Source organism: Mastigoproctus giganteus, chromosome 3 (assembly GCF_048544385.1).
Source record: "Mastigoproctus giganteus isolate SK-2022 chromosome 3, ASM4854438v1, whole genome shotgun sequence".
NCBI lineage: Eukaryota > Metazoa > Arthropoda > Arachnida > Uropygi > Thelyphonidae > Mastigoproctus > Mastigoproctus giganteus.
Window position 1 is genome coordinate 138,755,431 of NC_143577.1, and position 15,299 is coordinate 138,770,729.

Below are 15,299 nucleotides of genomic sequence, written 5' to 3' on the forward strand. Positions count from 1 at the left end.
GTTGTAATTCATAAGTTGTCATTCAAAGTTGCAAATTTTAGTGTCTTTTATACACTACCTTGTTAGTCATTGCTTTCTTAGAAGTTCAATAATGTCATTATATCCTATTATATATATATATATATATATAATTGGCCAGTTTATTAGGTGCACCTACCCTTTTCATTAAATGGAGCACTCTTTCAGCATTACATGTCCATACCATGTGATATAAAGAAGGTGGGTTGATACACTAGGATGCTTTATGTGTGCAATTCATTGTGAGACTGAGAAAACAAAAGGATTTAAATTATTTTATTTTGAACATAGCATGGTAATCAATGCTAGAAACAGAGGTATTAGAGTCTTGGAAATTGCAACCCTGCTGGGGTTTTCACATATGTCTGTGTCTCTTGTGTATCGAAATTGGTTTAGTAACCAAAGGACATCCAGCCAACATCAATATGTGGTTGGAAACAGCTCGTTTATGCCAGAGGTCAACCAAGGCTGACAACACTTTGCAAACAGTAAGAGAAAGGCTGCAATCATTCACACTAATGGGAGGATCAAGATATAGTGAAAGCAGTGTGTATGTATGGATCCATCCTGCCAGGCGTTAATAATGCAGGCTGGTGGTGACAGCTGTGTTAGCGTGTGGGGAGTTTTTCTAATCTTTTTCTGATTGGTCCCCTTGATATCAGTGGATTAAAACCTTAATGCTACGAGTTATCTGTAAATTGTCTATGACCAGGCACATTCCTTCATGGCTCTACAAAAGGATTCTTTCAAGAGGATAATCTGTCATTTATAAGGGCAGAATTGTACAGAACTGATTCCAGTAACATGAGAATGAATTCAGCCTACTGCAGTTGCCTTCAGATTCACCAGATATCAATCCAACTGTGCACCTGTGAGAGGAGGTGGAACAAGATCTTCTAAGTAAAGATCAGCAATTTCAACATTTATGAAAAGCAGTCGAGTCAATATGGACCAGTATCACTCTGGCATGCTTTTGACCTTGTTGAATCCATGTCACGGTGATCCAGGATCTTCTGAGATCATCTACTTGCTATTAGGTAACTCAATCTAATAAAGCACTGTTAGTACATATGGAATCACTATTGTTGACATGGATAGAAGATAATAATCAAAAGCACGTCCCAGTTAATGGAAATATCATCAAGCAAAAGACCATAAATACTTTACAGCACTTGCAAGCTCAAGAAGACAATGGCAAAATTCAGTCATTTTCAGTAAGTAAGAAATGGTTTGACGAGTTTCTCAGGCCCCGGGTGCCAAGCATATTTTAAGACCAAGCGATATTTCTCCAATTTATGGAATGCTCTTCAAAGGTGATTAAAGTTATTTTTTAGTTTTTACATTTCTCTATAGACTTATTTTCAAAACTGTTCTATACTTGAAAAGCCACATGTAAGAACATAGAAAGGAAACCCACTTTCTTTATCCATATTTCTAGGTCACGAACCAACTAACACTTTAACCATTTGGTCTCCTAGTAGCACTGCTCCTGCCTCCCTGTAGTGGGGCCGGAAACTTTGGCAGATAAGTCCTCTTGTCAAGGGCTAAAAGGAGCAAATATGGTCCGTAACACAGACCATCAGGATATTGAGAATGATCCAAAGAGACAAAATACTGATCAGATGGAGCAACCTTGCACATTGTTCTTAATCATCCACTCACTTAGTAGTCAGCCTATGAGTAAATTGTCTCCCTTTGTCATTCAAAAACATCTGCAGGGTATTTTATAATCTCCCAAGGCGATTAAGAGACTGCAATCAGGAGACTTATTAGTAGACACCACGAACCACAGACATTCCGAGAAGCTGTTACAACTCACAAGCTTTGCTGACATTTCAGTAAAAATATCTCCTCAATCAACCCTAAATTCATCTAAGGGTGTGATATACAGTTGGGACCTATTAAATGTCACCGACGAAGAAATAACTGAAGAGCTGCAGGACAACACGTAATTGAAGCAAGACGAATAATGATTAAAAAAAGATAATCAACTTATCTCTACCAGAAATATTATTCTCATCTTCAATACACCCAACTTAACTTCCTCTGTAAAAGCAGGTTATTTACTTTGCCGCATCCACTCCTACAGTGTGGGTCCACAGATCACATACAAAATGACTGTACAGCCACAAAAATGACCTGCCGAAATTGCAAAGGTGACCATCCTGCATATTCTAAGACATGTGAAAAGTGGAAAACAGAAAAAAAAATAGTAAAATACAAGGTTGAGGGCAAAAATTTGGCGCTCCAATGTCCATGCATCGAGACGAGAAGAAGTAGTCCTTTCAAGAGCAAGAATAGGACATACCCATCTGACCCATCTCCATTTACTCACAGGAGATGATCCACCACAGTATCCACCTTTTTTTTTTTTTATGAGCATTAGCAACTAAGGCCATATTGCTCCGGGGATATGCGGTGGTCATTTCCCTGACCTTTCCACATCCTCCGTATTTAGTGGTCACGGGCTCAAACCCCAGTCTAATCAAGAAGCGTGTGCTATGCACTGCTGCTCCTGGCTACGATGGTACCCACAGTGTCCACATTGTTCTATAAATCTGACTATGAAAGATATTCTGATTGACTGCCCCTACTATAAAGAAGACAGAACTTCAACCTTGCTGTTAAGCTTTGTAAACCAATAACTCTAGAAAATCTCATTGGTGGCAAGGCAAATATATCTGAATTTTTTAACTTCCTCAGGCAAACTGGACTTTTTAATCATTTCTGATTTCAGATTTTTTTTTCTGTCACAGATTAAAAATTTCAAATTTTTATATAATAAATGAATAGGCACAATAGCAGCTTATGCACCATTAAACCACCATAACAACAACCACAACAACAACAAGTTTCACAAGCTCTATATTATTTTAAGTTTAGTGACACAGCTGCAAGTGCCAATTAGCCTGTAACCAACTGGTATCCTGCTGAATGGCTAAATTTAATCGAGGGAAGGCTACTCACTGAAGCAGGTATTTAATGCAAACGAGACAGTCCTACACAGTTGTTAATTGATAACTCCTCAAGTTATTTGCAACATTTGGAAACCACGAATGAAAACATTAAAGTTGTGTTGCTTTTTTTTTTTTTTTTTTTTTTACCCTGAACACAACTACATTGATTCAGCCAATGTTTCAAGGCATAATTTGCACACTCAAATACTTATATTTAAAAAGAACCTTTAATGCAATGTTCGAGCCTTTAATAATCCATAAGATATATCTTTATGACTTTTTGAAAAGTTACACACTTATAGATGCAATTAACAACATTCATGATATATGGACTGGCATGAAACTACAATGAGTGCTTGTTGAAAGATACTATGGCCAGAATGCATTCATATGCAGTAGTCAACAGTGGACATCCAAAAAGTGGTTGTGAAAGGTATCACTGAATTGGTAGCACTTGGGAGACAGCTTGGTGGAAAAGACTTCAATGACCTTCAGCCTGATAACAATGTGGAAATTGTAAACAGTCATAAAGAGGAGTTGTCTGTAGAAGTGTTAAAGTGTGAAGCAAAAAACAAAGAGGAGAAAGAAGAGGATGATGTTCCACTTGTGCAACTTCTAACCAGTTCCAACCTACAGAAGGTGCTAAGGATGTTTCAAGATAGCACACATTTTTTGCAGAATCCTGACACCAACTATGTTCATGGAAATTAGATGAGAAGAGGTGTTAACAGCACACCTGGCTCTGTATAATCTAATGTTGGCTGAACTGAAGAAGAAAGCCCGACAGCAACACTACCGGAGATTTTCAGTTGACCAGACAGTGTTTCTGAACCAGAAACATCTGGCACAGTATGCCCATCGGCAGTGGACTGTGATTAGTATCCAAATGTCATCTAAGATTAGTATTCAAATATTTAGTTTTTAAGTAAATAAACTTGTTTATTCTAAACTTTGGTATTTATCATTTCCAATTTGTATTTCTTTACGTAATTAATACGGGGTGTTTCGAAATTATGTATTCATACTTTAAAAATTTATATTTAATGAACAATATATACAAATGTAAATTTTTTTTGATACCTTGATGACAAAAAACATTAATTTTTTTACAACAATAAAATTTTACTTTAATTGTTCAAAATGCCCTCCATCAGAATTAATTAAAATAATTAAATGCACATGGCATAATATATATATATATATATATTTTTAAGAGTGTCTATGGTGTATCTAAACACCGATATTATATAGATCAGAATTAATGCATGTGCGGTATCTATCTTCAACAGATCTACATGCTGAAATCCACAAATCAGGTGAAATGTTTTCTGCTTCTTGTTGAATTTTTTAATTCCTTCATCATTCTAAAAACACTTGTATGGTTTAAACCTGGCTCTTGTGAACTCCGTCTTGTTGGTTTTCTTGAGGATTGCATTTCAAGCTGTAAGAAATGCAATCTTGCTTCAAGATTGCATTCTTACAGTTTCACCGTTTTCATTACTTCTTGATTTCCTCTTCCTTCCATATGCTAAGTTATTGATATTCTGAATGATTCCAGGCTCATCAAATTTATCCCCCAAATGAGTAATTGTTAAACTTGTGGGTGCTTTTGTTCCCTATCATGATTTCGAAGCACACTGAATTTCATTGACATTTTCATATTTCCAATATCATTTTATAATTGCTTTTCTTTCTTCAAAACTTAATTGGGTACTCTCCATCATTTTGGAGGTATCTGTAAAATAAAACAAAAATGAAATTATTGTAAAAAAAATTGTCTATTTTTAATCTACAAAATGAGTTTAAGAAAATTAAAGTGTGTATTGTTCATTAAATATAAAGTTTTAAAGTGTGTATACATAATTTTGAAACACCCTGTATATATTAATATTAGAACTCATAAAAAAAGCTTGTATAGAACTTTGAAATAGATCTTAGAACCTAACCCTCTTTTTCTATTGTTTCTTAAGTTCCACTTGCATTAAATTTAAGTGCAGAAGGTTTCTGGATAACAGTACCGTCGGTAGAGGGTCTACTGTATGTGGAAAATATGCTGTATGTGGAAAATAAATATCCACAAAAATACATGTCCCATTGATAATTGTTGCATTAGTATATTTGGCTACCACAAGTTACAATAAAACTGTAAACTCCTATAGCACCCTTGTAGTTGTAGAGTATAAAATATTTTTTTTTTTTTAAATTTTATAGCTTCTACTTCTGATGTGGTCACATGGAACTTACTTGACACATTATGTGGCAGAGTTCAAAATATAGATTTTCAGAGCCCATCCAACCTTATGAAACTTGCATTTCTAACAGACCGCATTTTCAATCAGACTGGATTCCATGTTATTGCACATTCAAGTAAGTGTTTTGAAAAATATTGATATATATATATTAGTTATCTTTATTAGAATTGGCAACTATTTCATCAGAGGCATACCAATATCTGCACATTTTCTGAAGTTTGCATGTGTTTTTAATATTGCTTGACCTGACAATGATGGTGATATCAATTCTTATTATTACAACTGCATGTCCCGACAGACTTATTCCCCTTTTTTTTTAATTCTGAAAAAAACATTTTTGGATTTTTGAATTCTATTTGTTATATACCAGTCCTATATCTACAAATGATTTTCAGTACTTAGTAAATGATTTTTTCCTAAGGGGAAAAAAAATATAATTTAAAAATGTGTTTTTCCGAAGGTTTTTGATTTCCAACACAATGCCTTTGATGTGGCTCAGTGGTGATACTCTCTCAATGTAGGAAGCGATAAAGATTAATGAAAACTTAAAACTTATTAAAGATTTAGATTTAATTTTCAAAGAAAAATAAGTGTAACAGATGACAGCTCTTATAACTCATAAAAAAATTAACTTGAATTTCTAGACTTCCAAATCTACTTTTGCTGATAGATTTGGAAGTCTAAAAATTCAAGCCAAAACCCACCCTTCCCAGTCAATAAATTAATATGGGCTACCTTCCTTGCCAAACACAATTATTAAAACCCAATGAGAGGTGAATACAAAGACTGTGTCATGAACATCTAAATAGATTTATGGATAGTTTGTGAACTGATCAGATTTGTGTGCTAATATTACATTTCCAGCTCTCTAGATTTTTGATGGAGAATCCACCTTTTATTCTTTATTTGACCTGTGTTCCTCCTCAACATCATAATATAGTTGAAAAAAAAAGTTTCGTTTTACAATAGCTCAGTATTGTAAATGGCTCTGTACAGCTCTGTATTTTTATTTTCACAAAAAAAATAATAATAATAAAACTATTTTAAATTTAAATTTTTTAAAAAGATTTGCAAATTTCATCTTAATTTCATTAAGAAACCAACAGTTAGATGTGTTAGTCTACATTACAAAAAATATAAATGTGGGATAAACTGTCATTCTCACTTATGTAGTTATTTCACACTACTTTTGTAGTGAAAGCTAATTAATAATGTCTTTCGGCAAGATGCCAAAGAAACACATTGTAAAGTTTCAGACGAAATATGCACACAAGATTTTTCATGTATAGTAAAATTTTAAAAAAGTTAACACGTTTATCTTGTGTACTGCATGTAGATGTCTTTTTTTTTTCATAATTGAAAAGCCTACAAGCTCTGGATTCATTATTCTTATATTTTCTTACTATGCGACACAGAGTGGAACAGAAATAAAAATAAAATAACAAGTTGCAGTTAAAACAGGTTTAATGTTAAAATACGTACAGTAAACAGTAATACAAAAAGAGCTTTCAGACAGTATGTTTCCCTTCATCAGTTTTTTAATCATTAGCATTAGCATTAATAGAGGCATATGATGCAAGAAAGCAAGCTTATTCAGCATCAGCCAAAAAAAAAAAAAAAACACACCACTCCCATTTCACCCCTCCATTCGCTCGAAATACCTGTCCAGTTGAGCCTTAAATTTGTTTAGGCTATCAACTTCAATAATCATTAATGTAAAAGTCTAGGAATGCAGAACCTATGTGCATGCGATGTATGGTGAACTGCGTGATGCAACAATTAGCTAATAGAAGGTAAAGACAAGGGCTGTGACATATGGGAACGTTGTGAATGCCAACATTTGTCAGCCATAAGGATGGTTGCTTCAGTAATAGGATGGACACGACATCCTCTGCTTCAGTTAAAGAAAGTATTAGAGCACGAGATGTGCAGTGACTCGAACTAGGTGCGACACCGGTTGGAGTCACTGCACATCTCATGCTCTAATGCTTCCTTACCATTACTGGCACTGTGCCTGGTTGGAGTCACTGCACATCTCATGCTCTAATGCTTCCTTACCATTACTGGTGCTACGCCTGTTTGGAGTCACTGCACATCTCATGCTCTAATACTTCCTTTAACAGAAGCAGATGGTGTTGTGTCCATCCTATTACTGAAGCACCCATCCTTATTGCTGACAAACGTTGGTATTCACAGTGTTCCCATATGTCATAGCCACAAGCTTTACCTTCTAGCAGCTAATTGTTGCATTAGCAGTTCACCATACATTACTGCCATTGCATGCACATAGGTTCTATATTCCTAGACTTTTACATTAATGTAAAAAAATTACTTTTACATTAGAAAACTATTGAAGGGCAACATACTGTCCAAAAGATCTTTTTGTAATTCTCTTTACTGTATGTATTTTAACGTTAAACCTGTTTTCACTGCAACTTGTTATTTTATTTTTATTTTCTGTTCCACTCTGCATCGCATAGTAAGAAAATATAAGAATTTTTTTTTCAGTTTGAAGAAGCAGGCATTTGCTGTAATCAGTTATTTGCAAACAAATAAGTATGAGGGCAGTCAGGGCGGGTGCTAGGCTGGACGTCGCCTGCCTGCAAAGCTGAAATGGGCACCCCTGCATTGCCAAGCAGATGCCCCCAAACATACTAAACTTCATACTAACACTTCGAAACAGCGCCCACCTTGTAGTGGCGCCCGCCTGCAATGCGTGCCCTGCAGGCCCGCCTCCACCGGCCCTGAGGATAGTGTACGCAAAGAAATGCTTAAATCTGTTTTAATATTTCTTTATAAGAAAAGAAAAAAATTTTCCAAATGTTTGTTTATTTTTTTTTAATCAAATCCCCACATAAGATTTGAATTACTGTAGATTGTAATTTTCAGGAAATATGTGTGATAGGAGGTTGTTCCATAAAACAGAAACTTGCAGAAAAATTGAGGAAGAAAAAACGTTGGTTCTGTGAGTTTGAAGTCGGATATAGTGGACATAGTGTTATTGTTATGTGGTTCCCGTGGTTTCCCACAAATCCACGTTAAGTACTCTGTTAACATTGCAAAGCCAGTCAGTGTGGGTTGTGTTGTTGTTATTTGGTTTTTAGGAGCATTAGCAACAAAGGCCATATTGCTCCGGGGATATGCGGTGGTCATTTCCTGACCTTTCCGCATCGTCTTTATTTGGTGGTCATGGGCTCGAACCTCAGTATAATCAAGAAGCGTGTGCTACGCACTGCTGCTCCTGCCCACCTGGCTACGGAGGCACTGTGGGTTGTGTTGTTTGACTGGCCTCTTCGTTACTGGGAGGTGCGATCACCAGGAAGGAGCCTCCCAGCATCCGTCCACTGGCACGAGGAGCCAGACCAGGGAGTTAAAAGACATCTGATGTGCTGTCTACACTCCTGCAGGAGCGAGAGTGAGGAGGGCCAAGGAAAGAGCAGAGAAGAGACAGGAAAGTGGAAGACAGTGAGGGATGACAGAGTGTAGGCATCCCCCCCAGGTGAAAAAGAGCAGGAAGAGTGCTAGGTGCAGTTGTGGGAGTCCTGAAGAAGGACTGTGGGTAGAGAGAAGAGAACAGGTAAAGTTCAAATTAAAGAGTCTGGGATCATCACAATGGAGAATCATGGTGCAGCGTTGGCAGGGCTGGCCGCAATTTGCAGTTTCATGACTGGAAGTTTCCGGTGCTGGGTATCAGTGGTACAAGGTGGGCGCTGTTTCGAAGTGTTAGTATGAATGATGATGCTGTGTGGAGCAGGTTATCCAAGAGTTGGAGGTGATGTCAGCAACGACGAAAGACCTCGTTGGCATAACTGGTCAGTGCACGGAAGGCATTGTTAGATTCCAATAACTTCGTTTCTGGCCAAAGTGATGTAGTGTGGAGGTCTAGGAGTAGTTGGGTTCTTAGGTCTAAGTATACATTGCAAGAGTGCATCACATGGTCCCAGTCTTCAGGTTCTCTGTAGGTACAGAGGGCATCCTCAACTAGGCCAAACTCTAGAAGGCATCTCTTGAACAACCCGTGGCCATTTAATAGGAAGGAAGGCATAGACGTTAGGGAAGAACCAAGTGGAACGTTGTTTGTTGATCTATGTTACCTCAGAAAGGAAAACGTTTAGTAGGTGCACCAGTTATGGAGTTATTCCAGTGGGTTTGCCACAGGTTTATCAATTCTAGCCACACACACGTTTATGTTCCTGTTTGATATCGGTATCGGTACAGGTTTGAATAGCGAGGAATTTTGCTTCCTTATTAAAGGTGACATGGGGGGGTCCAAGGGGGGGCAGCCTGTAGGACAGCAGTTGATGTCGTTCTGCATGCTTGGGTCATTTGTAGTAGCATAAGTCAGTGAATTTACTGAATTTGACGTTTTGCATGCACTATAGTCATTCGGTGGTACCATACTGTAGCTTCATATGTAACAATTGGTATAAATACTGCTGAATACAGAAGGCATTGAGTTAGTCCTTTAAGACCCCAGCCTTTGCGGGTAAAGCGTGCTAACATAGTGATGTAATTTTTTATCTTTTCTTTGATAGCTTGGATATGGGGGAAGAAAGTTCTCCTGTTGTCCAAGGCGCCTCCGTAGCCAGGTGGGAAGGAGCAGCAGTGCGTAGCACACGCTTCTTGATTAGACCGGGGTTCGAGCCTGTCACCACCAAATGCGGAGGATGCGGAAAGGTCAGGGAATGACCACCACATATCCCGGAGCAATATGGCCTTAGTTGCTAATGCTCCTAAAAACCAAACAACCTCAATCCCTGTTGTCCAAAATTACTCCTAGTTACTTCACCGATCGGTAGTTTTTCAGTGGGCGACTATTAAAACATATAGTAGGAGGTCTGGAGAAGTGCAGTTTGCCTTTCAATAGGAGGGTTTTGCTCTTCTCAGTGGAGACTGAGAGTTTATTTTCTGTGGCCTATAACAACAGAGCAGAGAGAACAACTGCAGCCTGGGTTTCTGTGGTGGCGCGGGTGGGGACCTCGATGATGATAACCATGTCGTCGGCTGAGTAGTGTGTGGGTGGTCCCTCAGGAGCCAGTCGTCGAGTGTCATATTTCAGACAGCTGGCCCCAGGATGAAGCCCTGAGGACATCCTCGGGTTAGCTGTCGGGTGATGCAGTGATATTTTGTTTTGATGCTGACCTTGCAGTTAGAGTAGCTTTTGAGGCAGTGGTAGAAATTCCAGGTACAGTTAGAGACTCTGGCCCTCTGAAGAACGCCCAGCCACCACACTGTGTCAAAAGCTCCTTTGAAGTCAATGAAGGTTGCCAATACATAAGTTGCATCTGACTGTTCTGCCACTTTGAGGATTTTAGTTAGAGCGTCAATTGTGGAGCACCCTTGTTTGAATCCAAATTGAAGCGAGGATGCCAAACCATTGACTTCATATCGGGGTTGGAAGCGGGAAAGCAGCAGTCTCTCAAAAACCTTGCCAAGAATGGGAAGCAGCGCAATCAGGCGGTATGCTTTGGAGGTGCCTGTGGGATCCTTAGGTAAGAGCCTCAGGTTAGCATGCTTCTGATGTAATGGAAAGTTGCCCTCACTCAGACAGGTGTTGAAGAGCTGAAGAAGTATCATTGGAAGTGGGTTAGTAAAAGGATATTTGCTGGTTGAGACACATGCTCAGACTGGTTTGAAAGAGACAAACAGAATTATAGAAGCCAATTCAGAACAGTGCCCATGAAAGTATCTACAAAAAAGGCATGCAGCAGAAACAGAATATCTATTACACTTTAAGTGAAGAGACTTTGTAAGACGTGGGTCATTAATTAACTTAACAGCCCTCTTTTGAATGAAGTCAAGAAGCCTGAGAGAGAGAGAGAGAGAGAGGTTATCCATGCACCGACCCAGATGTGGAAAAAATAAAAGAGTGAAAGAGAAACTCAGATTTTTTAGATGCAGAGGAAGCAGTATTAGTGATATGCTTATGCAGAGAGAGAGAGAGAGAGAGAGAGAGAGAGATAGAGAAAGATTCAGGTTATACAAAAATAGAGATAAGTGATCTTGTCTAGAAATCTGAGTGTTATTGAAGATAAGCATAAGATAAGAAGAATCATTTTTGCTGAGATATAAAGATATAAGACAAAACTGAGTTTTAGAAGGATTGAAATTAACCAAGTTGTTTTTGCTCCATTTGAGAATTACCTGGAGATCAGAATTTAAGGAATTGGTTGTAGATATTTGATAAGTTGAAGCTGTTTGTGGAGAGAAAGGGTTCTCAAAGTGGAAGGGGAAAGAAAGTCTTTAATATACAAGAAGGAAAGAGTGGGAGAAAGAACTGAACCGTAGGGAACACTGGCTTTAGTGGAGTAGTTTAGAAGAAAGAAAGCTGGCCACCATCTCACACAGTGAGCAGTCAGAGAGTGAGAACTGGATACCCAATTACCGAAAACAGTTGGTAATCCATAAGAAGCTTATTTAGAAGCCTTTTAGGCCAGACATGATCAAAAGCCTTTGAAATATCAAGAGCAACTACTTGAGTTTCACCAAACTTTTCCATTGAACTTGTCCATAGATGGGTTACATAAGTCAGAATATCAATAGTGGATCACCATTAACAGAATTCATATTGGCAGTCATTGATCATAGCAATCATGGAATGTTCTAGATAGTTTAGGAGTTGGCATTTAATGGATTTCTCCATTGTGTTAGAAGGAATAGAAATAAGTGGAATGGGATGACAATTGGATGGGAGGGATTTATCACCCTTTTTAGGAAGTGGCTGAATATGAACAAATTTCCAAGCAGAAGGAAAAACACAATGGAATAAGAAACTATAAAAAGGCTACACAGAACAGGAGAAAGCTCAAGATCATAGGTTTTGAGAACAAATGGAGAAATACCAGCAGGACCTGCATCTTTCTTGGCATCAAGATTGTTCAAAATTCTTCTGGCATCCTTTTTGACAGAAGATCACTGGGTTCACCTCAGATGAAAGGCTCCATTGGAGATGAGACTATGATTGTTGGCTATGTGATTGTTGGCTATGTGGTGAGGATTGTAGGGTTATCTTAGTAGATAAGTGAAAAATCTGTGTGAGGTCTTAGTAATTTCAAATGCCTCAGCATGTCGACCAGCTGGTCAGTGTAACTAGAAAATGGAAGCCAGCTGGAGTTGAGAAAATTAAAATCACCAAGGAAAATTACTTCACTATTAGGAAAGTTGGACTGGAGAAAGTCAATTTTCAGATAGAGGAAGTCAAAAAGTTCCAATTGATTAGTGAAACTGGCAGATCAATAGAGGGAACAGATGAATTTGACGGAATGGGGTAGAGTGATCTTAAGCCAGAGGAAATTCCAAATTACTGAGCATGTGAAAAGAAATATCGGGATATATCACCTTTGAAGTAAAAGGAATTGTATGGTGAATAATTAGATCGATTGAGATGAGCAGTGTTGAATCAACCGATAATTGTGATTCTGTCAGAAAAATTAAGTGGGGCTTGGCAGACTAAGTTAAAATGGACAACATGGAGATGAAAACTGTGACCCCTCGACTTGGGCATGGTAAGGGAACCTCCCAGTGATGCAGCTGGCCTTCCAGATTAGCATCACTAGGATCTAATGCCCATACCTTGATTCCATGGTTATGTCATTGGAATCTGGCATATGCAGCCGTGCTCCGCAACCTGTGGAAACTTGGAAAGGGGTATCCTGGTGGTTGAGAGGCCCAGCATTAATACACCACTTCAGCCTCTGCTTTGGCAAGATGGGTGGTGCCCCCCAGACCAGCCCAAATGGGAGATCAATCAGCGGATGGTTCTTACTGCTAGAGTCAACTGCATTCCAATAAGTCTCCCTCCCTTTGGTCCTGGGATGGGATCAAGGCTTATTGGAAACATGGGTTTGGTGCTCCTTAGCAAACTTGGCATCCCATCCGTGTACACAGTACCTGCTAGTTCATGAGTGGGCATCCCCCTTATAGGGCTCCATGGTGGGTGAAGTACTTAGGGCATTAGAAATTTTTATCTTACTCCTATAAAAATATAGGTAATATAAATCCTACTTCTTCTGGGGCCCCAACAAGGCCTCTACCCAATCGCTCAGTTGAGAATGACATGAATTCTGTTAAAAGAGCCAGAACTGAGGATAAAACACCATCTGTGACACTGCTTTTCCTCATTCTAATCCAGAAAGGATTAGCAGGGTTGGCAGAATCACCAAAATCCGTAAAACGGCTGCATTCTGGTGACCTTTTAGCCAAAGCTTCAATCACAAACAAGCAGAAAAAATCCTGAAAGCTACATCCATAGGGAGAATACCAATCAGCGTAACACCCCACAAAACTCTGAACTCTTCACAAGGTGTCATATCAGAGATCTGCTCTGAATTGAAAGAATGAGGAGTGACGGCTGTCAAGAGAATATCGATGTGAAAGGATGGGAATCTCGTCCCTACCCAAGTTCTCATCCTAACATTTAACACCCCATGACCTCCAAGTTCCATCAAGGCAAGGTACTTAAACTGCCCAGTGAGGATTTATATTCCAAACCCACTGAGGCGTTTTAAATGTCAAAAATACGGCCCCTCACAAACAGGTTGTCCTTGTAACCCTGCCTGTGCTCGATATGGTGCGAACGACCACGAGAGCAAGGAATGTTCAGCTTCCAAACCAATCTGCGTAATTTGCCAAGGAGAGCACTCTGCCTAATCTACAGCATGCCATCAGTGGAAGGTTGAAAAAGAAATTCAAAAACTAAAAACAGAGCTGAATATTTTCTACCCAGAGGCTATAAAATTCATCCAGGTAATAAATAGCGAAAGGCCTTCATATGCTCAGAAGGTTTGTGCCAAGTGCACTATCGGTACACAAACTGAGATAATTATACCACCAAGAGAGTCATTCACTCCAATTACATGCTATTTATTGAGTTCACAAAAGCCCACCCAAAAAACAGTCTGCTGCCACTCCTGTATCCATACTTCCTAGTGCTCCAACACTACCAAAATAAAGTGGTATTTTGGTAGTGTTCGAGCACGTAAAGAAAAACCAAAAATATTGGAAGACCCACCAGTAATACTAGAAAAAAATAAATGTAGAGGTTAAGGAGGTACCGGACGAATCAATCTCGGAACTTTTTGCAGTGGAAGAAATGGACACGGGATAGCATCCATATTTCCAAAAAAAAGATAAATCCAAGACTGACAAAAGTAAGCCCTCAATACCTCAGAAGCTGCCCGATGGACCCACCAAGCCAAAATAATGGCTAAATTCCGACAATGGAATTGTCGTGCATTCCAGAAAAATACTGATGACATCATGGCCCTTCTACAGAAACACGAGCCAGTCTGCTTTTGTTTGCAGGAGACTTACTTAAAGGCAAATGATGACCCTACCATGCATGATGTCACAATTTTTCATAAGGTTGCAGATGGTCCTGCTCCTGGAGGAGTAGCTATCCTTGTAGGAAACCAAACTCCAGTTTGGTTTCCTACAAGGATAGCCCTTGCTACTTACAACCAGCATAGAGGCTGTTCAATTTGCCTTACAGTGGGGCCCCTTGTGCCAAGTGTTTTTCCAGGCCAAGCGATATTACTGCGATTTATAGCATGCTCTTGACAATTGATTAAAGTTATTATTAATTTTCTGTCTTTCTCTCAACAGTCTTGTTTAAAACAGTTCTACACTTGAAAAACTACAAGTTAGGCCCCCAGGTGCTAATCCTTCTGTGACCAAGTGATTTCTGTGTTCCTTAAAGCGTTATCTCTAAAGAGCCTTCAAGTGATAGATTATATTTTGTTTCAACAACCGTTTTCTCTTTCACACTACAAGAAGTAGGCAATGGCCCAGAAAGGAAAGTTTCTGTTTCTATTTGTAATAGTACTAACTAACTAACTTAGCCGCTTGTGCCACTGCTCCTGCCTCTCCATGATGGGGCCAGAAACCTGGGTGGTAAAGCAAACCCCCAGGGCCAAAAGGAGCAAAACATGGACTGTGACAATTTTCCACCAATTAGGACTGCAAATCCAAATCCAATGGATTTGGATTTGCAAATCCAAATGACTCATCAAATGGAAAGAGATAATGACTCATCAAATGGAAATAGACTGAGGACGGATGCTCCCTGAATGGA

At 38.9% G+C, this 15,299-nt stretch overlaps 1 protein-coding gene across 1 annotated transcript in view; it reads left to right on the forward strand.

The window, feature by feature from the left end:
• The window catches only part of LOC150088287 (cubilin-like), a 1,623,406-nt gene that overhangs the window by 661,120 nt on the left and 946,987 nt on the right, over window positions 1-15,299 (forward strand). Inside the window, exon 21 of the mRNA XM_090370104.1 lies at window positions 5,187-5,342. Coding sequence (XP_090226230.1) covers window positions 5,187-5,342 — 156 coding nt within the window. The remainder of the gene's footprint in view (window positions 1-5,186; window positions 5,343-15,299) is intronic.